The following is a 22,095-nucleotide window of genomic DNA, read 5'->3' on the forward strand; positions in this document are numbered from 1 at the left end:
GAATGTAGATATAATAAATGAATTTAAAGAGATATTAATATTAACCAACATTATTGTTTAGATTTCATAAAAAGTTCATTATTTTGAAAATATTTCCTGGTTGATGATTACTTCTAATACTTTGCAATTGAAATTTGGGGTGCACTTTGATGATAATTTTAGTAGTGGGGCTTTTGAGGGATGATTTTTTTTTTAATGCAGAATTACCTTTTGCGCTATAAGAAACAAAATTTCTTCCCAGTTCCAACCTTCCCATTGTTCCCTTCTTCTTTCTTAGAAATTCTTACCTAAATTTTTGATTCAGGTAATATCTTGTTTCTCTCAATGATAACAAAAACTTGAAATATGTATTATCCTTATAAAAGACTTCTACAGACAAGTTTATTGACCTAGATGGAACATTTTAGAAAAACATTTTCTAAATGTTTACTGTAATGTGTATTTAATTTTCCAAATGATAGTTAACCCATAAAATCTAAAATGATAGATTTTACAACTAAGCCTATAACTTTGTTACCAAATGTAATAAAAAGCTTTTAAAACCCTTTAACAATCAATGGAATAAGTTTCACATTTCTCCTGAATATATAAATGTGGTGTAATTCACTTCTACTGATAACATTTGTATTGTTTCTAAGAGACCTTAACTTTTTATTTTCTGGAACATATTATCTTTAGTCACAAATAGTCTTTTTTTGTTGTTGATAAGAATGAATAGCAGGAGCAGCATTTGTGAAACCAAATCTAATATGAAACTGACTCTTTCTTGTGAGTAAATTTGAATTTGAAACAGTAAAACAATAAGGTTTAATATAAAGCAAAATAAATTTTTTATGTTTATGATCTGCCAATTTCCCAAAAAAAGTTTTGTGGTGACTTTAGTTATACACCAGATACATTAAAAATCACCAATGGACAACAACACATCTTTTATTTAGGTGCCATCTGAAAGTTTTAAAAATTTGTTGACTTAATATCACTGAACTGTCCACTTTAAAATGGTTAAAATGATAAATTTTCTGTTTTGTGTATTTTACCACAATTTTTTAAAAACATGTTGTTTGAAGATTTTTAGGTTTTATAACGGTATTGTATTAGCATAAGAATGAAAAATTTAAAAGACTACCTCTAGTCTCATTATCCTATCAAGCAATATTTACATTTTTATTTTCTCTTCCTGTTGTCTATAAACATAATTCCACATTATGGAATTATGTGGAATATAATTTAATATATTTGCCATTAAATATAATATAATATAATTTGCTTATATATATAATATATATATTTATTTGCTTAAATATATAATATATATTTGCCATTCTTAAATATAATTTGCCATTCTTATCTTTTCATATTAAATTTAAATTTTATGATTCATAGTTATACTTTTTAACATTGTATTCACAAGTTTTCATTGAGTTGGTCAATTTTTTAAATTGGTGAAAAATTGGAAATAACCTAAAATAAACTATTGTAAACATCTTCATAAATACAGCCTTTTTTTTTTCTACTTAAAGTTGTATGTTTTTGATTCTCCATTAATCAACTTGCTCGGACAATAGTGTATTAAATAGAAGTTGTTAAGAGTGTTTATTAAATGAAAAAAAAGCTTATGACTTGTCTGCCAGTTATTTCAAGACAGTGATATTTTAATAATCAAATAGTACATACAAAGAAGATTTGTGATATCACACTAATTACATATTATTATTAAAAATTTATATCATATGTAAAGCATTCTTAAAACAGCTAAGTTGACTTTTGCTATAATATTAGAAATAAAAATATATATAAATAAAACATGTATATGTAAAACATATTAGGAATTTTATAATATTAGTACCTGGTGGTATATAATAGGGCATCATGGAATGAGAATAAAACAATTAAATTTTTTTTTTATTTAGCATGATTAAACAAAGTGGAAATGTAACTGAAGTATACAAGCTCATTGAGCTATTTTAAGAGTAATTTTATTTCTTGGGCTTTTTTTTGTATTTGCCTCAGTTATTTGGAGACATAGAGGTAAGCCAAATCAATGACTGGGTATATAGTTAGATCCAGGTGAGTATAGGGGTGAAATAATGGTGTGAATTGTGTCACATTTATATTGTAATTATGTATGCCTAAAAAAAGATGGGAACTTTTATTAGAAATTTTTTTTAGCTCCTAACAAGAAAAGTGTGATTTTAAAAAATTTTATTACAAATATATTTTCATTCGTTTCTGAAAGTAAAGGAAGGGTATACACATACAAACCACATGCATATAAGCATTTTTTTTTTGAGGGTAATTAAGTTAGACAAAATAGAATAGCACAAAATGAACTGAGCTCCTGTATATTTTTAAGAGACATGTAAGTCACACAGGATCATGTGGTGATTATCAATAAGCTACACTCTATGAAATATTTGTCCTATATTACCACATGCACTCTATTTTGCACTCCATCCTAATGCTGCTAAAATATAGTAGAAAGCAGCAGCATAGCACAGGGAGATCAGCTCGGTGCTTTGCAATGACCTAGAGGGGTGGGATAGGGAAGGTGGGAGGGAGGCTCAAGAGGGAGGGGATATGGGGACATGTGTATGCATATGGTTGATTTGCTTTGTTGTGCAACAGAAACTAACACAGAATTGTGAAGCAATTATGCTCCAATAAAGATCTATTAAAATAAATAAATAAAATAACATAAAATATAGTAAATTTGAAGGATAAATATAACCATTTTAACCTATGATGTTTGTTTTCAGTAAATACAAATTAAATATTTAAATGTGAATTTTAATATGTGGCTTGTTCTAAATAAAATATTAACACGTAGGTCTAGTTTTTGCTACCAAATATTTCATATAAAGATACTTGACTCTCTACTACTGAAATACAGGATGTCTCCACATTTCACTCTTTTATCCAGTGGGTTTCATTTGTTTTTTTGTGTGTTTTCTATATGAAATCAAATGAGCAGTGAATGTTGACAGGCTTATAGGAGGGTAACGTTGACTCACCTACCACTTGTAGTCTTATAACTTTTATTGGTTTTACATAGAAAAATTCATCTTAAATTGAAATTTTGGTCTAATTCTAAAGATTCTGTTTGGCAGAAGTCATGTATGTGTATCTGTGTTTCTCTATCCTGGAGATTCAGAAATGCCAAAGGTGTTCTAAGAGTCAATAAACTTGAGTGTTTCTGCATGATACATAAAATGTATCATTCTTTGGGATTTTTTAAAAATTTATTTTTGCATTTCTGCACATCTCAGTACTTTTGTTTTAGTTAAAATAACTTGTTACTGTAGAGAACTTATATTTTTTAAAAATGCTGGCTTATGTAAAACCTTTTTACAAAACGATCCTCTTTTTAATGGCCTTGGCACCATTGTCAAGTGCCTGTTTGATTCCTTTCAAAGTGTACACGTGTGACAGTTGCTCTGTAGACCTTTGGTGCGTCTTGATTCCTTCTTATCATGCTTTGTCAAACATAGGCTTGGCCACAAAGAAACCTGTAAGTAATGGAAGGAAACACTCTGCTGGTAAAGAATGTTATGCTCCTGAACCTCTACCACCTGGTGTGTCTGGTTTCCTGCCGTGGCGTACTGCAGAACGTGCAAAAAGGAACAGGTAACGTGCTTGCATTCCCTGTCTTTTTCAGTCATTCAGAATTCTTTGTTTAGGAACTTCTATTATGTGGGCGGTCTCTGGTGCTTTCTATAGAGCAAAAAAGATAACTCACACATGGCTTCGGCCTAATGAGCCCTCTAAGGAAGAAAAACAAAAAATAATTGGGAGTTTCAGCTTGTTTCTCAAGTGTCACAACAGAGGTAACCCGTGGGCGTCATGAGGAGACTAAAATTATCTCCAATTGTGCAGGTGAGAAAAGTTTCACTAAAGGCAGGTGTAGTTGAGCCAAGCCCTACAGCACAGAAGTAGGAATTTGGATATGTACGAATGGGAAAAAAGACATTTTAGGCATGGGAAATAGTTTAATGCAGAATGGATGAGAAATATGGAGTAGATCTATTCTAAACCAACTGGCTTAACTCAGTAAATCAGCTTTAGTGAGTCAAACTAGCTTTAGCTGATTACTTATCCAGGGGATAGCTGTTCAGAGTAATTTTTGTCATAGAACTGTAAATAAAATGGTTGAACTATCGCTTTAGGCTTGCTAAGTGAAATAGATGGCTCTAGATGATCTTCAAGTGACTTACCTGGTAGTATTCACGAAATTGGAGGTTAACAATTGCTTAAGAAAACAAAGAGAATTGATTTTAAATAGTACTTGAAGTAGTTACTGTGTAAAATATCTGTTCAGTTGCTCATGTTAAATGGATGTTTATAATCCCCATTGGACAACCGACTACTTTTTTGCAAATGGTAATGTGAATTGCTGTTGCATAAACTATAGTGTTGAATCCCCAGTCTTTGCACTTGAGTTTAACAACCCTGTGGTTTCCTATCTTCTTTCTGAGACACTTCATCTCAGGTCCATCCTTGTCACATGGAGTGGTAAATTAGAGAATGATTAATATCACCAGTTAAAAAAGTGAGCCTGAAATCTCAACCATCCTGAACATAGGAACTGAAGGGGCCTCTCAGCAGTTCAGAGAGTTATTACCAAGCCAGTCAGCTGAATTCTGTTCAGTTTTCTCCGTAGCAGAGCCCTCCAGGTCCTTCTTTTGAGCTTATTTTCATACACAATTCTGTATGGATACTGTACATAATACTAAATAGTTGTATTAACGGGGTTTAACTGGTGATGTATTTACATCAAGATATAACTTCATTTTGTTGATATCTTTTTAGGGGTTTTCCATTCATCAGAGCTCGTGATGTATATAATCAGTTGCAGGTATGTAGCTATCATATTTATAATATATAGGGGGTTGAATTGGGAAAGGTGGATGGTCATTCTTTTTGCTTTTTAAACTGACAGAGCCTTACAAGAAGCATTTCCCTCTCTGAAATAAATCGATTTAAAACTTGTCTGGTCGCTCTCCCAATGCAACTGTGTAGTTTAAAACTTGTCTGGTCGCTCTCCCAATGCAACTGTGTAGTTGTGTGGATTTGGCACACAACTGGCAGCCTTGTGGTTATGTCTGTAAACAAGGAAGCCTGTTCTCCAGTCCGCAAATCAGCTGTTACCCAGTGAAACGAACTTGACTGCCGTTTCTGACCCCTCACGTGGAGCTGTCATACTCAATAATGTTCATATGTTTTCAAGAAATGTTGTTTGCGGGCTATATGTACAAATTCCTGATCTTAAAGCCAATATAAAGCAACATAAACCAAACCTCTGCTCTCTCACCAAGGCCACACACATTCCCTCTCTTCTGGCCTCATGACAAGCTAATACTGTCAGTATCAGAATCTCCTTCCCAGTGGTCTTGGGAGACTGCATAGTTGCTCTGTGAAAGGCAACACTGCTGAGACTGAGAGAAGAGCACCTTGGGTGTCAGTCCTGCCCTTGCATGCCCAGAGGGAGGGGTGTGCGCCTCGTTCTCCTGTTGGGATTTTCCTGTGCTGCAGGGTTTGCTGCTTGTCAGAATGATGTCCTACCGACTTGTCTTCTGCGTAGTTATATAATCCCAGCACACTTCTTTATGATCTGTAGACTTTTATGGGGTCGTGACCAGGTCAGTTTTTAAATGTTTGGAAATGTCATATTGAACAACATTGCAGGGGCAGTGAAGCTTGACAGGAGAATTGTATTACTATTACACTAGTTTTGGCTTAAGGGTGATGAGAAGATGAAATTTTTGATGGGTCAGTTTTAGTTGTGTATGTGTATGTGATTTATTTTTTAAAATTCTAATGTTTATTATTCACAGCTTAGATATATTGACTTTCTGATTATTCTTCTGATTCTTTATCAGTCCCCTTACTGATGAATTCTCCTCCGAAAAACTACATTTTCTTCCAGACTGTTTTTGTCTGATGGTGAAGAATAAATTTTTCATCTGCAGTATAAAGTTGATCTGAGAAAAAATGTTTACCTTGGCTCTTCACTTGGCTTCTGCGAAAGAAACTTAATAAAATAATACGGGCAATTCCCATTACTAATCCTAACCATGTACAACAGAGGTCTATACAGTAACATAGCAAAAATAAGTTCCTATAATTTTACTTAGTCATTGCCTGTTTTAGACTAAGGAGCAGTGAGAGACATTTATAAATAATGATACCTCAGATCACTTTTGTTAAATGTCCTCTAATATTTGGATATTTGGTATCTGTTTGTGTTATCTTTTATACAATCTTGTCTTCTTTCTTCAAGCAGTCAGAATTTCCTGTGACTGTGACAGTAGAGAGTCCTTCCTCCTCAGAAATCGAAGAGGTCGATGATTCCTCAGAAAGTGTTCAGGAAGAGCCAGAGAAAATCAATTTTAAACAAGAAGCATTGCAGGTACAAAGTTATCACTTTAAAGCTATAGAGAAGATTATTTTTCAAGTGGAAACCTGATTGCAACACTGCATAGCTTGTGTGAGGGCTCTCTTTTCCCCTCCCATCTGCATTGTATCCCCTTGAATGGTTCCTTAAGCTTAGACCAAGGTGAATGGTGGACATTTGAACTGTAAGAAATAAAAATCAAAACATGTCATTAGTAATATATTTTTCTTTCCTTAGAACCTTAGGATATTAGATTTAGGGAGAACCTTAGTGATCAAACGATAAGGAAATTGAGTTCTGAGTGAATATAGTCAGCTGATTCAGTGCTCTTGTTTTACAGATGAGAAAATTGGCAGTTCTAGTTCAACTCTCTTTTTATAAGAGGAAAATACGACCTCATTTTAAATAAAAGTAAAGTTGAAAAAAGTTTTAATGTTGATATTCTCCTTTCCTAAAATAAAAAATATCAAGAAGCTATATTACCTAATAAACCTGATATCTAATGTCATTCCATACTTTTGTTTGTATGGACAGAAAAGAAAAATTGATTTTCATAACAAATTTTTGAACCTCAAAAATAATACATTTATTTTATTTCAACTTTAATGCAGAGCTGAAAATTTCTAGTAAATAAGGGAACACCATTTGGGGGGACCTTGTCTTTGTGCTACAAAGTCCATGTTTTATTTTAAAAAATTATTTAATATGATTTTCTTTTCATATGAAACATGAAACTTGACAGGTTTCAGAACTAATTATTCCATTATTGTAGGACTATGGAAATTACTATTTGATTTTCAAAAGAGAAAGTTAGATTTTTATTTTTTTAATTAAAATTAATGATAATATAGAGAAATTTTAAGAAAAGAACTTAGAAAATTATGAAATGTTAGAGGAGTAATCTATAGTTCATTTAGAGTTACCCCCTTTTGTTTTATAAATGAGCACCTAAAATTTGTAGCACGTAAGTGGTTTATTAGTAAGTTGCAGAGTACGACAAGACCCTAGAGCATCTAACCCACGTTCCTTGTCATTTTAGTTGTGTTGTGTCCATTTCCTTCACGAGTAGACCAGGAGATTGTATTTCTAAAAGCAATTATAGACACTGGGGAAGACCAAGAAGTTTAAGCACTGGGACCACAGAATAGCAGATTCAGAATATGCACTGAGAGCCCTTTCAGCTCTTGTCTGTTTTGACAATACCCTAAAATGATGGTACCAAAGTGTTTAAGTATATAAGCCCACAACAATCAAGAGACTTCAACATAGTTTTGAAAGACGGAAGACAAGTGGAAGAGTGTGAAACTGAAGCAGTAGAACAGAGGAAAACCATCACCTAGAATATGCACACGGACCGCCTTCAACTGAGGAGGAATCTGACCCCACCTGCAGAAGCAGCTCCGTGCTCAGATGCACGTGTAGGAGAGAGGGTGGAGTTAGTTAAAAGGGTGACTCAAATAGGGGAGCTCATTGAAGGGTTGTGTTTGGAGGAGTGGACTCCCAGCCCCGCCCTCACGCTCCTGAAATGAGATGATTTCATTTTGAAAACAGTGAAACTGGGGAGAACTAAGGCAGCTAGTGTGAGTTTTTACACCCTAGAAAGGAGTGTTTCGGGGGGATGCTATTACAGTTACTCCCACGTTCTTCCTGCATAAGAAGCCAATCAGCTGTTGACTTCAGGGAGCTTTCTGCACTCATTCTTAAATAGAAAATAACTGTCATTTGCCTGATAGTTGAGTAAAGCTTACAACATGAGAGAGGGGGAAAGAGAGTGAAAACATATCCTAGTAGGACCAGGGACAATTTAGGGAACAAAATAATTTAATAAAAACCCCTAATTAGTATCCTGAGAGAGGTTTAAAAAGAGCTAGCAACTATAAAATAAGACTGGGGGTTAATTAAAAAGAGAATGGTCAGAAAGCAAAAGAGGTCTCTTGGAAATGAAAATATGGTTGCTGAAATAAATTCAGTAGGAATTAAAAAAATTTCTCAGTATATAAAAAAGTAAGACATAATGGAAAATGTGATAGAAATATGTTAGAGAGGCTGCATCTAGGAGATCCAACATGTTACTATTAGAAACTTTAGACCCACAAAAAAAATGGAGGGAAGCTGTCAAAGGGCAAGAAAATTCCCCACAGCTGAAAGTAAACATCAGGCCTCAGATTGAAAATAGCTGCAAGATGAACAAAAATAGACTCATACCTAGACACCCTTCATTGTGAAATTTTAAAATACTGAAAAAATAAAATAGAATAAACTACTGAGAGGATACATCCATTCCAGAGAGAAAAATACTGGTCACCTAAAAAAAAAGTTAAAATCTGACTTTATCATAGTTGTCATCAGCACCTTGGATCCTGGAAGGCATTAGAAAGGTACCTCCAAAGTTTTTCAGGCACATAATTTTCGCCCTAAGGTTTTGTATCCAGCCAAACTATCAGTCATAAGTGGAGGCTGAATAAGATATCTTGTACGTAATTGGAAAATTTTACCTCCTGTGCTACACCTTAAGCTATTTATAGAAATAATCCAGCAAAATGAGGGAATAAACCAAGAAGGAAGGTAATAGGGGATTCAGTGTAGAGAGCAGCTAGTCTAGATTTGAGAGGCTTCTGTTGAGATTGTGTGATTGAGAGCTTAGAAACACCTTGAGACATATTGTACTTACTAGGTATTAGGCACTGTTGGAAGGGAGGAGGGAGAGGAAGAGGAGAAGGAACTTGAACTCCAGAGGAGGAAAGGCTATACTGACATAAACATGAAGCAAACTAAACTATGGTTGATTTTTAACCTACCATTGGTGAGCAAGAGAAGAATCCACTTAGACTTGACACTATAGATGTCCCCCTTTTCAGTGACACACGGGGGTAATGACCACCTATCTAATTTGTGGTCCAAACCAGAACACTTCAATAGTGTAAGGAGGCGCTCTAATGCTGTACCATCAGGACAACAGGTATAAACTGGAACAGCCCAAGGCAGCTTGGGGTATGTGGTCACCCTACACAAGGGCAGTGACACTGCAACAGTATAGAAGGAGGTATAGTCTATACACAGAGACACAATACATCTGCAGTGGGCAATATTAATTTAATTGTAATAATGGAAATACTATCTTGGTTTGCAGCTTTTATTGTCAACTTGCATGTAATAACGAATAACTAACCTAAACTATACTTAGTATGTATTAGTATTAACTTGGTATGTGCTGAAATGTATTGTGTACTAGTATGTACTTAGTATATATTATGCTCTAAGTGTTTTTGCATATATTAACTCATTTAATCCTCTGAATAGCCTTACGAGGTTGGTGCTAATATCATTCCCACTTTTCAGAAAAGGAAGCTAAGACAGGGAAGGAACTTGCCCAGACTGTACCTAATTTAGGGCTGGATTGAGGCTTTGAGTTTAGGCGCTCTGCCTGTTCCCTTAAACATTACTCCGTACTGACTCTCAAATAACGGAAGACTTAACTGCACATAGAACAGAATATAAATTTCAACTTTGACAATGTAAAAGCTAGGTTTGGAAGGTAGACAGGAGGTAGAAAAAAGGGAAGATGGTATGAATGTCCTCATTTTACAAAGCCTGACGTTGAGAGAGTTTATAGTTGATCAACAATGTAGGTTTTTAAGTATATCACTACAAGTCAAAGAGATCATGAACAGTGGAATAACTAATCATGACATAACTTTACTGAGCAGTGTGGACATAGGAAAGAGTGTAAAGGAACTAAACCCTTACTTAGTAAATTAGAAAGTTAACAGATAATGCCTCAAATTTAGTGAGAAAATAGTTATGTAAGAGTATTACTTGGAAATGGAGAAGAATTCAAAACAACAATAGTTGGACTTCCCTGGTGGTGCAGTGGTTAAGAATCCACCTGCCAATGCAGGGGACATGGGTTTGAGCCCTGGTCCAGGAAGATCCCACATGCTGCAGAGCAACGAAGCCCGTGCGCCACAACTACGGAGCCTGCGAGGCACACCTACTGAAGCCCGCGCGCCTAGAGCCTGTGCTCCACAACAAGAGAAGCCACCGCAATGAGAAGCCCACGCACCGCAACGAAGAGTAGCCCCCGCTCACCGCAACTAGAGAAAGCCTGCAGGCAACAATGAAGACCCAACACAGCCAAAAATAAATAAATAATAATTTAAAAATTTAAAAATAACAATAGTTGACTTAAACCTCATAAAAAAAGGAAATCCAAACAGCCAGTAAACACGGAAAAGCGTATGACTTCATTAAGTAATAAGGGAAAAGTGAGTCAAAACCAGTGAAACTACATGCCAATCAGATTGACAAATACATAAATAAAGTGTGGTAGTATCAGGTATTGTAGACCTGGAGTACTATGGGAATCTTCTACCCTGCTTATACTGGAGTATAAATCAACACAACTACTTTGGAAAGCATTTAGCACTCTCCATCAACTGAAGGTATATAAATACCCCGTGACCCAGCAGCCCTCACCCCCGCCCTGTATAAATGCACCAGGATAACCGGTACAGCAGGATTCGTGTGCATTATTTGCATTAGCACAAACTGAAAAAAATACAAATGTCCATTAAGAGTCAAAAATTAAATAAGGGCTTCCCTGGTGGCGCAGTGGTTGAGGGTCTGCCTGCCGATGCAGGGGACACGGGTTCGTGCCCTGGTCTGGGAAGATCCCACATGCCGCGGAGCGGCTGGGCCCGTGAGCCATGGCCGCTGAGCCTGCGCATCTGGAGCCTGTGCTCTGCAACGGGAGAGGCCACAGCAGTGAGAGGCCCGCATACCACAAAAAAAAAAAAAAAAAATTAAATAAATTATGTGTATTCGTACAGTGAGAAAACTATCAAGCAATAAAATTGAATGAACTAGAGCTACAGGCAGCAATGTGGATGAATTTTTTAAACCGATGTTGAGTGAAAGAAATAAGATAGAAAAGCCTTCATATACTATGATCCTCTACATAAAGTTAGATGTTGACAAAACTAAACTATTTTGTTAGGGATGCATGCAGGTTAAGGGAAGTGATTGTCAAGAAGTGAGGATGGTGTTTAACTGGGAAGAGGGAAGGAGCTTGTGATGAGAAAAGGGGGTTTTTGAGATGCTGGGGGGTTTTTGAGATGCTGACAAGTGTCAATACTTTGAGATTTGAGTAGTGGTTATGTAAGGATTATCTTTTTATTTGTCACATTGACAGTTTTTTTCTGTGCGCTTCTCAGTACGCATATCGTATTTTACAGTTAAAAATCTGTTTAAAGAATCGGTCGCTTCTTGAGTGCTGGATGTGGGAGTGGGATGAGACCATTTCATTTTAAGCCCTTCACTACTGTTTGCATTCGCATGTTCATTCATTCAGCATTAATTGAACATATTCTATATACCAAGCACTCTTCTAATTTTATATGTGTTTTAATTCATGTAATCCTCACGAGAGCTCTGTGATATGGGAGCTTATCTCCATTTTATAGATGAGGAAGTTGAGACCTAGAGTTACAGAACTTGTCCAAGGTTATATAGCTAATGGGTAGGGCCAGGCCCATTTGCCTCAGAGAATCTGAATTTTTTAAATATAATCTAAAAGAGAATTTAATTACTAATTATAAGCAAAAAAATTGTACACAAAAAAGTTGTACATTAAAGAAGATGACAAGTTTTCATCTATCCAGTTAGAAAAAAACATACAGTCTATCTTTCACACACATACATCTTGTATTGGCAGGGATTTTCCTTATTAAGCAATAATTTATTGACCGTCTACTTTGTGCTAGGCACAGGTGCTGGGGATAAACACTTAATAAAATACACTCCTTTCTTCAAATAACTTGCACTCTACGTGAGGAGGTAAGCCAACAGTTATAGTAGAGGTTATATACCAAGTGACACATCACTGATGGCAGTGTAAAATCTTAGAAATCTTTTGGAAAGAAGTTTGGAGATAGGTACCTCAGAGCCTTAAAAATGTTCATTTGCTTTGATCTCAAACTCATTTTTATGGATTTATTGCAAGAACGTCATTCTCAATATGGAAAAAAGCCTTCATGCATAAAAACGGTTATTTTGTCTTATAATATTGAAAAGTTGGAGAGAATTTAAATATGTAAAATGGTTAACCAGTAAACCTACTCAGTGGAATATTTTGTAGCCCACACAAAAAATCAAGGTTATGAATACCCTGATTATATGAGAAATGATTTATTTCAATGTTAAATGGAAAAAAGTTGAACATAAAATTTAATATACAATATGATGGGAGCTTTGTCCCAGAAAAATCACCCTAGCCGGTGTACAGAAGGGAGGAAGGAGAGCAGATGAGAGGAAGGAAAATTATTCCAAAGCCTTATCATTAGTCTTACTTAAGTAATAGAATATCAAGCAGTTTTACTTTGTAACTTTTTTGGTTCCATATTTCCGTGTAAGGGACATGAATTATGAATACTTTGTAGGAGGAGGGTACACTTTTTCACAAAAATTTAACACTGTGTTCTAATTCCCTCCACTAGAGGGAGAAACTATTTCATGTAATTGCACTTTGATGTGCTATTTAGAACCAGTCAGGAATTTTTAGTCTACTTTCCTCTGATTGTGGTGAGGTTTTTTTGTTTGTTTGCTTATTTGTTTAGAATTTCTTGGAAATCAGTTTTAGAAAATTTATTAAACCATTATATTAAAAGCAGAGGAATTTTGCAATTTTTTTCCCTTTTTCGCCATTGAAAACTTGGCTGGCTGTAGTAATGAAACATTAAAGAATTTGAAGTTATTAGACTGTCAATTTTTTAAATATGTTCTAAATATAAAAATATATGTTCATTGAGCAAATTTTTGAAAACAATGAACAACTTATTGAGGGAAATAAAAGCCACCTCTGCATGTACACACACCTAATCTGCTCTTTTGTCTTAAAAAAGTATCAAAAATATTTTGTCATGTCACTAAATACTCCTCTACATCAGAGAATTTGGTTAAGCTTATGCACCATCTCCCAGGAAAAACACACAGATATATTTTGAATGTAGAACTCCTGAAGCCCATTCATTAACTCTGGTTGAGACCTCTTGTCATTCTTTTCTTAGTGGCTTCGTAGCGCATTCCTTCAGACGGTGAGCTATTTTTATTTAAACCAATCCCAACTTGGAGGCTCTTAGCTTTCTTCTAGGGTTTGGTTATAAACAATCTTATGACATCATGTTGGTACATAAATCTTTGCCCACATCTTTGATTTCCTTAGAGTAAACTCCTGATGTAGGATTGTTGTTAGGTGCCAAAAGCTACTCTCCAGAAACTGATACCAGTTCCTCTCCCAATGATGGCATATAATAGAGTTCCTCATTCTTTAAGTGATTGTTCAAAGCAGTTAAAATGTATAAATATACCGTACTGTTTTCATAAGTACGGGTATTCTGATTGTTTATCGCTGCATAAGAAACCACCCCGAAACAGTGGCCTAAAACAATGACAGTCATTTATTTTGTTCATGAACCTGGAGGTTGAGTAGAATATTAATTCTTTTACTACACTCCTACTGACTGCAAACAGTACCTATTTGACTAGCTCACAGTTCCGTAGGTCAGAAGTCCAGGCACAGCGTGACTGGGTTTCCTGCTCAGATACTCACGGGAACATGTGGGTTCCTTACTGAGAGTGTTAAAGCACGTGAAATTTAAGTATAAGACCTTGAGCCCCAAACGATGGATGTTCACCATAGTTTGTGTGGGTCACAGAGCTGAAATCAAGATGTCAGTCTGGCTGTGTTAGCATCCAGAGGCTCTGGGAAAGAATGCCTCCAAGCTTCTTCGGCTTGTTGGCATAATTCAGATTCTGCAGTTGCAGGACAGAGGTCCCCATTTCCTTGCTGGCTGTCAGTCGGGGGACAGTCTCAGCTCCTAGAGGCCTCTCGCCTGCCTTCCCTGCTGCAACATTGGACTTCTTCAGAGCCGGCAATGGAGAGTCCCCCTCTTGTCCCTTTTGTACTTCAATTTAGGAAGAGTTCAGGTCCTTTTTTTTTTTTTTTTTTTGCGGTACGTGGGCCTCTCACTGTTGTGGCCTCTCCCGTTGCGGAGCACAGGCTCCGGACGCGCAGGCTCAGCGGCCATGGCTCACAGGCCTAGCCGCTCCGCGGCATGTGGCATCTTCCCGGACTGGGACATGAACCCATGTGCCCTGCATCGGCAGGCGGACTCTCAACCACTGCGCCAGCAGGGAAGCCCTCATGTCCTTTTTATGGAGTGCCTGATTAGGTCACATCCACCTAGAATAATCTCCCTATCTTAAAAAAATCAACTTATTTTGAACCTTAGTTACATCTGCAAAATCCCTTCACCCCAGCACCTAGATTTAGGGTTTGATTGGATGATTGGAAGGTTTGTGTACTTCAGTAAGTAGGAGTCTTAGGGGCTCTTATAGAATTCTGCCTATTGCAAGCAGTGTCCCCACTTCAAGGACCTAAGTGTCTTAGTTCTTAAAATTCATAAGAGAGTTTATCAGTGTTCATTTTATTTTATTGACCTTGGTGATGGGAAGACTACCACCTCCGTGAATGGGAATGGCACCGAGCTTCCTGAGTTCCCAGTGTGGCTCTGCTACTTAGTGGCGTGACCTTGGCTGTTACCCTACTTCTCTGCCTCTGTTTTCCTCATCTGTAAAATAACATGGAGTTAGTGATCATTCTTTCCTCGTAGGGTTTTATTTTTTTTTTATATATATAAATTTATTTTATTTATTTATTTTTGGCTGTGCTGGGTCTTCATGGCTGCTTGCGGGCTTTCTCTAGTTGCATTGAGCGGGGGCTACTCTCTGTTGCAGTGCACAGGCTTCTCACTGCAGTGTCTTCTCTTGTTGCGGAACACGGGCTCTAGGCACACGGGCTCAGTAGTTGTGCCACATGGGCTCTAGAGCGTAGGCTCAGTAGTCATGGCACACGGGCTTAGTTGCTCCGCGGCATGTGGGATCTTCCCAGACCAGGGCTCGAACCTGTGTCCCCTGTACTGGCAGGCAGATTCTTAACCACTGCGCCCCCAGGGAAGCCCCCCTTAGGGTTTTGATGATTAGATTATTTAATGCCCAGAGAACTCCAGGAACAGTGCTTGACTGTAAATTGCTTTAAAAGTGATTACTTTAAAAAAAATGCTTTTGAATCTGCAATTATGCAGTTCAGTTATGTTAAGCATGTTCATTAATAGGACTTCCTACTATAAAGAGACCCACAAATAAAAATAGAATTTTTCTTTCTTGGTCTTAACTTTTTATTTCTGACTTACTATGTTATACGCATATGGCTTTTATGGTGGGCTGCCACAAATTTATGTTGGAAACAGTGGGATTTAAATAAACCTTTACTATGCTAATTTGATAGATTTTGATAATTCATTTCACTAGCATGGTATGATATTACCAGTAGCAGACTAAAATCTGAGTTCACTTCTGGCTCTGCCCCTAAATCCTGATGAGACCTATAGCTGGAAAGGCTTTTGGATATTATACTATGAATTATCATAATATTGACTCTGTTTGTTTAGGAAAAACTGGAGGAGTGCCTAAAGCAGTTAAAGGAGGAAAGAGTAATAAGACTGAAGGCTGATAAACGAGTCAGTGAGGTAAACAAGTTTCTTCTTATACTTTTGAGAGTGTTTTGGTTTTATTTTGATTAGATTTTAAGCCATATACACATAGTTTGTATGTAATATGTTGTAATATGTATATAAAACTGTAATATGTTGCAAATTGGTTGTATCATATGGACTTTTGCATTTATTGGTATTTAGTGATCGTATGATCTATATTCCAGAAAGCATATTTTTAAAAATGTGAAAATTTGGTTTTGTGTGTGTGTGTGTGCTTTTATATGACATTAGCTTATTTTCTGTTCATGATTCTTTGATTCAAGAAAGCACTTTTTGTGCATATACTGTATATACAGTAACATAAAAGACATGATGAGACTCTCCTGGCAATGAATTAGGAAAGGGAATCATTTAAATAAATTTAAGATATTGGAAAGCTTCTAAGAATGCAATGAAAGATAAAAATATATACTATGATAATTACATTAGGTAATGTACATGAAAGCAGGGCATAATCTAAAAAGTTCTATCTAAATATAATTTATCACAGGGTGAGTGTAGGGAGGAATTTTTTTTTTTTTTTTTTTTTTTTGCGGTACGCGGGCCTCTCACTGTTGTGGCCTCTCCCGTTGCGGAGCACAGGCTCCGGACGCACAGGCTCAGCGGCCATGGCTCACGGGCCCAGCCGCTCTGCGGCATATGGGATCTTTCCGGACCGGGGCACGAACCCGTGTCCCCTGCATTGGCAGGCGGACTCTTAACCACTGCGCCACCAGGGAAGCCCGGGAGGAATTTTTGAAAGTACATCCATTGGATTGGCAGACACTCATTCAATAAATGTTGAGCACCTGCTTATATAAGGCAAAAGGGGCATCATGAACATAACGGTCTTTCTGAGAAATACTAGACTTGAGCTTACAGGGGGTTTTAAGTGCATAGATGATGAGCGGAAGGGGAAGAGTGCACGGGGTTGAATATTTTTAAGAAGCCAAAGAAAATATTGGTGATCCTACATTTAATAAATTGGGTTGGGTATGATTTAGGACTTTTAAACGTAAGCATTAGATATTTTGCTCACTAAAGTTAATTCTTAACATTCAGCAGAGTTGTAATATGTTTTGTCCAAATCAGATTCTATATTTCATTTTCTAATTTAAGGGAAACTTAAAGCAGGTAATTTTCTAATGTGGAATGAGGCTCCAATATGATTTTAACCAGTTAGAAATGTGATCTTTTGTGAAAGATCATTAATAAAATGATAACTTTGGTTTATTTATATACCACCTAAGTGTTATATAGGAAACTTTGTTGGGTGCCTGTGGGTTTTGGTTATTATGTGATGTGGTCTCTGTCTTTACTGGTGGAGAGTTAGGTTAGTTACAAATTAATTACATTTTGAGTGTTTTAGTTTTGTTCCTTGAAACTAGACAAGGCTACTTTTGATGACAATGAGAAAAAATCATGTCAGACATTTTCAGTTTTCTTTTATAGCTGGAACATGAAAACGCCCAGTTAAGAAATATAAATTTCTCTTTGTCTGAAGCCCTTCATGCACACTCATTGACAAGCATGATCCTGGATGATGAAGGTGTTTTGGGCAGCATTGAGAATTCTTTTCAGAAGTTCCACGCTTTCTTGGATCTCCTTAAAGATGCTGGGTTAGTTCATTTCTCTTCATGGCGTTCTTCTCTTTGCGACTATAATGGAAGTTTTCTGAGGAACTGGAGCAGTTTTCATCACTTCCATGGGCATATTTAGTGTAATTATAGGTAATATAGTTGACTTTTTTAAATGAGAAATTAAATTTTTTAAGAACTGCAAAGAGGGGAGCCTGCTTTGTTAGAGTGGGGAGCCCATTATAGAAGAGTAACCTGTAGACAGAGTAATTAGTAGGTATAGTTTTTTGTAAAGACTCAATTGAAGGCAATTTTCATTGAAAGTATTCGGGACTGCATGAGAATTTTCCTATCTTTCACTTATTTGCTTGTTTGATACGTTTGAATTAAAGTTATTTTTGTCTTAGACATAACAATTATTGTTAATCTGTGGGGGAGATAGAGGTCGGTGGTTCTCAACCGGGAGCGGTTTTGCTGGAAGAGGGAAGTGGAGATGGATAGTTGATGGAGTGGTGTTTTGTCAGTGAATGAATTGGTGTTGGGAAGGAAGGAACAAACACATTCTTGGAAACTGGAGGAAAGGTGGTAAAGAGGTGTGGGAATGGAGGTGTGACAGGCAGTGGACGAGGTGCGTGGTAGATGTTGAAGCTGCTAGTAAGACAGCGTTTAAAATGGAGGGGTAATAGGTAAGGAGATGGGATGTGTCCTAGAGGATGAATCTGGAAAGGGCTGAGAATTTGGGGGAGAGGCTTGTAGTCTGGAGTAGGACGTTGACTTTTACTATTTTAGAAGTATTTCATGATTGTAGGTCTGGGGAAATCTAAACTGCTCTTATGTGATTTTAATAACCTTTGTCTTTTCTCCTTTCCTCCTCTGGTCCAGGCTTGGGCAGCTGGCCACAATGGCTGGTATAGATCAGTCAGATTTTCATTTACTAGGTCGTCCCCAGATGAATTCTACTGTTAGTAGTCCACCTAAAGAAGAAAAGAAGGCACTTGAAGAAGAAAAATCAGAATCAAAACAGGGTGCCCCAGGACAAATGCAAAATATCCAAGTAAGTGGACAGAACAGCACTTAATGATTCTAAGAGTGATTAGCAAAAAGGAAATAACCAGGTCAGGGAGAAAACAATAATGATCAGTCTCTAATAGTTCACATGCTCGGGAACTAGAAGACTCTGGAGTCCTTTCCAAATCTGAGATTAGTAGTAAATGTGTGCCCATTTCATGATACTGTATTGTTGTAAATAAGAAAACTGGAAGTTCTTTAGAAAATTTATGAGTTAAAGCGAACTATCCTTAATGAAGAAAGAAAACATTAGAGAACATATTCCAAATTGTATAAATGTCTATTCTATTCATATTTTATCTAGGTTTCTATTTGTATGCAATCAGCTTACAATGAAGGAACGCTAATGAAGGTACATGTACTGATATAGATAATTTTTAAAATAAGTAATCCAGACATAGCTAATAGGTAACATATTATAGTGACTCTCCTGGTCATGGGAATGGGAGGGGAAACCTGTCATCTCTTCCTCCAGCCTCACTTGGAGCCCCCTTCTCCCACCTCAGCCAATCTCAGACTGGTCTTGGGAACTGAAAGCTTGAGAACACAGTCTGGTCACAAACTATATACTATTTACATGTGCCTGGAGGACAGAAAAGAAATTAATTTTCTTACAGAGTAGGGTTGATTTTTAGTGAGGGAAAGGAAATGGGTAATAACTACCCCAATCACCAAAGTCTGAAAATATAGCGGACATAGCCTTGGATATAGCTAGGTTAAGTTGAGAATCACTTGGCAAGATATAATTAGTAAGAAACTGGCTCTGAAATCTTCTGAATAATCAATTGACTGTCCTAATAATAATATCGCAGAGTAACATTGAAGTTTTGAACTCTACTTTTTAATGGTTGGCTTTGTGCATCACTGAATTTTTGTCTTGTCTTTTGTTTTTCCTTCCAGTTTCAGAAAATTACAGGTGATGCTAAGATTCCTTTGTCTCTCGACTCCTTCCAGGTCCCAGTCTCTACTCAGGAGGCCTTAGAAACTTCCAAAGATAACCTGGGGTTCCCAGTCACAGAGCAGCGGCAGGAGTCTTTTGAAGATTTCATTGCTAGAACATGTCCTCCTTCAGCAGATGTCATTTCTGGAACTGGAAGTCAAAGAAAAGAAGAGGAGTTATCTAGGAATAGCAGGTCTTCTTCAGAGAAAATGACCAAAGCAGGTGAATATACCAAAAAATACTCTGCTAAGAAACAACCTGGGAAGGACCTGCATGCCTGCTCCGACTCACCTGTAAAGCAGAAAAACAAAGAAATTGGGCAAAATAATTCTTTGGTTAATAAAACAATTAAAAGTGAGTCTTCGAAAAAACCCATTTCTGTTAAGAAAGAGAGTAGAATAGTGACTGTTTCATCAAAGACAACTAAAAGTAAACTCAGTCTACTAGAACATTCTGAAAGTGATACTCTTGGATCTGATTTTGAATTTCAAGAAAGCATCCATACTCTATCACGCCTAACATAAGTCTAAATCTTTTAAAATTATGTTTTTGCCTTCAAATTTTAGTAAATTACTTATGTTTTTAGTATAGCATATGGTGTTTTAAAATACTTGACTGGAAGCCATTAGAGAAAGATTTATCTATACTTTTTTATTATAATGAAAGTCTGGGTGTATTTTTCCTTGTGACAGTTTGCACCATTCTTCAGCTAGTGTTTACTGAGGGCTTCATATGTACAGTACTTTTCTGGGTGCTATTGCTTTCAGCAGTGAACAAAAAAGAGCCTTTACTCTCCTGGAACTAACACTCTGGTGGGAGAAAACATAAACAACAAAGCAGGGTAAGGGGTAAAAAGAGATGGGAATAATAAATGGAATAATTTTACCATTTGGTTAACTGTCAGACTATTATAAATCATATGGCCAGAAGCCATTGACATATTTTAATTCACAATAACCAGAGAGCATCAAACAATTTACCAAGGCACTTAACCGTGTTTATGGATTACAGCAACGCTCTGAGGTAGGGAACTGTTACCATCCCCATTTACAGATGAGGAGACTGAGGAGACATTATGTGAGTTGCCCAGAATTACACAGCTGTAAGTGGGAAGCTGGGATGTGACCAGAACCCATGCTCTTTTTTTTTTAATGTGTGGACTTTATTATGTTTCATTTGTTTCTGATTTATGTGATTTTTTTTTTAAAGATTTTTTTTGATGTCGACCATTTTTAAAGTCTTTATTGAATTTGTTACAGTATTGCTTCTGTTTTATGTTTTGGTTTTTTGGCTGCGCGGCATGTGGGATCTTAGCTCCCCGACCAGGGATCGAACCCTCACCCCCTGCATTGGAAGGCGAAGTCTTAACCACTGGACCACCAGGGAAGTCCCCCTTATGTGATTATTTTTATGGCAATTTTTAAAATTTTTATTTTTTATTGACGTATAGTTGAATTACAGTGTTGTGTTAATTACTGCTGTACAGGAAAGTGACTCAGTTATACATTTATATACATTCTTTTTCATATTCTTTTCCATTACGGTTTATCACAAGATATTGAATATAGTTCCCTGTGCTATACAGTAGGGCCTTTTTGTTTTTTTTTTAATATATCCACTTTTTAAAAAATAAATGTATTTATTTATTTTTCGTTTTTGGCTGCATTGGGTCTTCGTTGCTGTGTGCGGGCTTTCTCTAGTTGCGGTGAGCGGGGGCTACTCTTCGTTGCAGTGCACAGGCTTCTCATTGCCGTGGCTTCTATAGTTGTGGAGCACGGGCTCTAGGTGCATGGACTTCAGTAGTTGTGGCACGCGGGCTTCAGCAGTGACTCACGGACTCTAGAGCACAGGCTCTGTAGTTGTGGCACACGGGCTTAGTTGCTCCATGGCATGTGGGGTCTTCCTGGACCAGAGCTCGAACCTGTGTCCCCTGTATTGGCAGGCGTATTCTTAACCACTGCACCACCAGGGAAGTCCCATGTAGGACCTTTTTGTTTATCCATCCTGTATATACACCAGTTTGCATGTGCTAATCCCAAACTCCCAATCCAACCCTCTCCCACCCCCTCCCCCTTGGCAACCACCAGTCTATTCTCTATGTCCCTGTTTCTGTTTCTGTTTCACAGATAGGCAGAACCCAGGCTCTTAATTACTTTGTTATCCTGTTTCCTTGTTAAGAGAGGAACGGTTTAAGGAAGGCACCGAGAGAGAAGCCAGTGAGCACTAGAAGTGCAAAACAGTGGGGCTGTCAGAAAGCACACCTGTCTCCCTCCCCCATCGTGAGCAGAATTTTTAAACGGCAGAGTATGTAAGAGTATGTGATGACACATCTCTGGATTAAATTATGTCTCCCTGGTAAACATGCACAGATAAGTCTTTAGTTCAGCCAGACTGAAAGGTGAGATCAGAGAAAAGCTGGATTGTCAGATTTCTTCTAGAAGGTCCTGCCTGATTGTTACTAAGAGGGCTACTACAGTTCAGTTCATTAGTCATGGATTGAGTGTTAGAGGAGTGAAACAATGACCAAGA

The 22,095-nt window shown here is 37.0% G+C and overlaps 1 protein-coding gene across 4 annotated transcripts in view; it reads left to right on the forward strand.

Moving 5' to 3' along the window:
- CEP78 (centrosomal protein 78) overlaps nucleotides 1-20,159 on the forward strand; it is a 31,913-nt gene extending 11,754 nt beyond the window's left edge. Inside the window, exons 9-17 of one of the 4 annotated variants that reach the window (XM_029203112.1) lie at nucleotides 1,423-1,425; nucleotides 3,489-3,624; nucleotides 4,807-4,852; nucleotides 6,278-6,406; nucleotides 15,898-15,975; nucleotides 17,434-17,600; nucleotides 18,441-18,612; nucleotides 18,931-18,978; nucleotides 19,527-20,112. In XM_029203112.1, coding sequence (XP_029058945.1) covers nucleotides 1,423-1,425; nucleotides 3,489-3,624; nucleotides 4,807-4,852; nucleotides 6,278-6,406; nucleotides 15,898-15,975; nucleotides 17,434-17,600; nucleotides 18,441-18,612; nucleotides 18,931-18,978; nucleotides 19,527-20,090 — 1,343 coding nt within the window. In that variant the 3' untranslated portion in view covers nucleotides 20,091-20,112. Of the gene's footprint in view, nucleotides 1-1,422; nucleotides 1,426-3,488; nucleotides 3,625-4,806; nucleotides 4,853-6,277; nucleotides 6,407-15,897; nucleotides 15,976-17,433; nucleotides 17,601-18,440; nucleotides 18,613-18,930; nucleotides 18,979-19,526 lie in introns of all 4 variants that reach the window. The other 3 variants (XM_029203111.1, XM_029203114.1, XM_029203113.1) reach the window with 3 other exon arrangements.
- Nucleotides 20,160-22,095: the final 1,936 nt, after the last annotated feature.

This window comes from Monodon monoceros, unplaced genomic scaffold (genome assembly GCF_005190385.1).
Source record: "Monodon monoceros isolate NGI ecotype Baffin Bay Population unplaced genomic scaffold, NGI_Narwhal_1 Super_Scaffold_5, whole genome shotgun sequence".
Classification (NCBI taxonomy): domain Eukaryota; kingdom Metazoa; phylum Chordata; class Mammalia; order Artiodactyla; family Monodontidae; genus Monodon; species Monodon monoceros.